Here is a 1,586-nt window from a genome sequence, read left to right as displayed (position 1 = left end):
CACACTCACAAAAGAAGTCACATGCATGCAATTGGTACCATAAGCTTGCCCTTAATGTAAATCTCTACTAATGTAGGCTCACTCGGCCTAAAATCAATTAGGACTTTTTCATGGTTGTAATATGAGCTAACGGACGGGTAGTATATATTTAGGAATAGTGGTTCACCCTCCTAAGCACTTTAACACATCACATAATCACTTTGAGCGCAAATTCTTCAATCCCTACTTCAATTTCACAAACAATATCACCCCAAAATTTCTCCTTTCTTCTTTTTTTTCTTTTTTTTTCAATTTCTGCTAGTGGTGTATTATTTTACAAATATAAGTGCACCCATCTTTCTTTCATTGGTTCCACTCAAAAGCTACCCCACGCTAGTCCCTTCTTACTTCTTTTAGCGCTCATCTTACAATTAAAGTGCTTTAAGAGGAAAAAGGATCAAAGATATCAAATAAGAATAAAAAGGATATAGGCTTGTAATGTGGGTGCCAAAGAAAAGTCCATAGGCTCAAAGGGTTAACTAGGGATAGCTTTTATTTTTGTGGTAAGCAATTAAGCTCAAAAAGATCAAAGAAAGCCTAAAATCATCTTTCAAACCGAGAATTACCTAAAATTTCGCTTCAACTCACATACCGGGCATGTTCTAGACACAAGTACACAACATGGACTACACAAAACCTCACCACACATGGCACATGACTCGTTTCAGATCAGCTCCTCAAGATACTCCATTACGAGCATTCAATTCAGTCAAACATACAGATTAAGGCACTTTAGTGAGATTCAACAAACAAGACTAAGCGTTACACTCTAGGGTCTATTGTGTTCAGGTGTGTTAACGTTATGGGTTCTCTTTTGAATTTTCTAGCTCGTAGCCCCTTAACCTAATCTACAAGTAAAAATAAAATAAAAATAGAAACTATCTACACCCGGTTCAAGTTAAACCTTTGGAAAAGAACCATGGTATAAAGAAAAACCAAGGGGAAGTTGCTACACTACCTAAAAAAAATCTTTTTGGTGTTTTTCTTAGACTAACTTCCCTAGAGAAAATCGTCTAAAAGATCCGTCATCAGGAAGAGTCTACATATTTTCAATTTTTTTTTTCCAACTTAGTCCCTCAAGAACCCCGTCGAAAGGGATCCGTCGTCGGGACGAACCATTTATCTATTTTAAACTAATGATTCCTATTTAACACCAACACTATCAAAGTCAAACAACCAAAACAAAACAAAACCAACAATCAATTGATACAACTACATACATACAATGAAGTACCCCCACCCCACACTTAAAGATAAAGACATGTCCTCATGGCTTAAAATTGAAAAAACAGTGAAGTTAGGGAACCTCCCTGAAGTCTCACTTCTGGTCGGAGACGGTGTCTGGGTTTACGTTGCACGCACGTCCCAGAGCTCGCAGCCAACCCATGAACTTCTTCTCCGACTTGGCTTGTCGGTCAGCCATCGCGTCCACACGGATGCCCAAATCAGTCACTGAGGAGCGTAGCCCAGCTACCTCCTGCTCCAATGCTGTGAACCGGGACAACCTGGCAGTTCCTGAAGAGGACGCTGCTCCTGACGGTGCTGCA

At 39.7% G+C, this 1,586-nt stretch overlaps 1 protein-coding gene across 1 annotated transcript in view; it reads right to left on the bottom strand.

The window, feature by feature from the left end:
* Positions 1–1,357: 1,357 nt before the first annotated feature.
* Positions 1,358–1,586, bottom strand: part of LOC109240400 — a 4,327-nt gene continuing 4,098 nt past the window's right edge. The window contains exon 6 of the mRNA XM_019407028.1: positions 1,358–1,581. Coding sequence (XP_019262573.1) covers positions 1,358–1,581 — 224 coding nt within the window. The remainder of the gene's footprint in view (positions 1,582–1,586) is intronic.

Source organism: Nicotiana attenuata, unplaced genomic scaffold (assembly GCF_001879085.1).
Source record: "Nicotiana attenuata strain UT unplaced genomic scaffold, NIATTr2, whole genome shotgun sequence".
NCBI lineage: Eukaryota > Viridiplantae > Streptophyta > Magnoliopsida > Solanales > Solanaceae > Nicotiana > Nicotiana attenuata.
The sequence above is the reverse complement of the archived record's forward strand: the minus strand, read 5'-3'. Positions and strand labels throughout refer to the sequence as shown.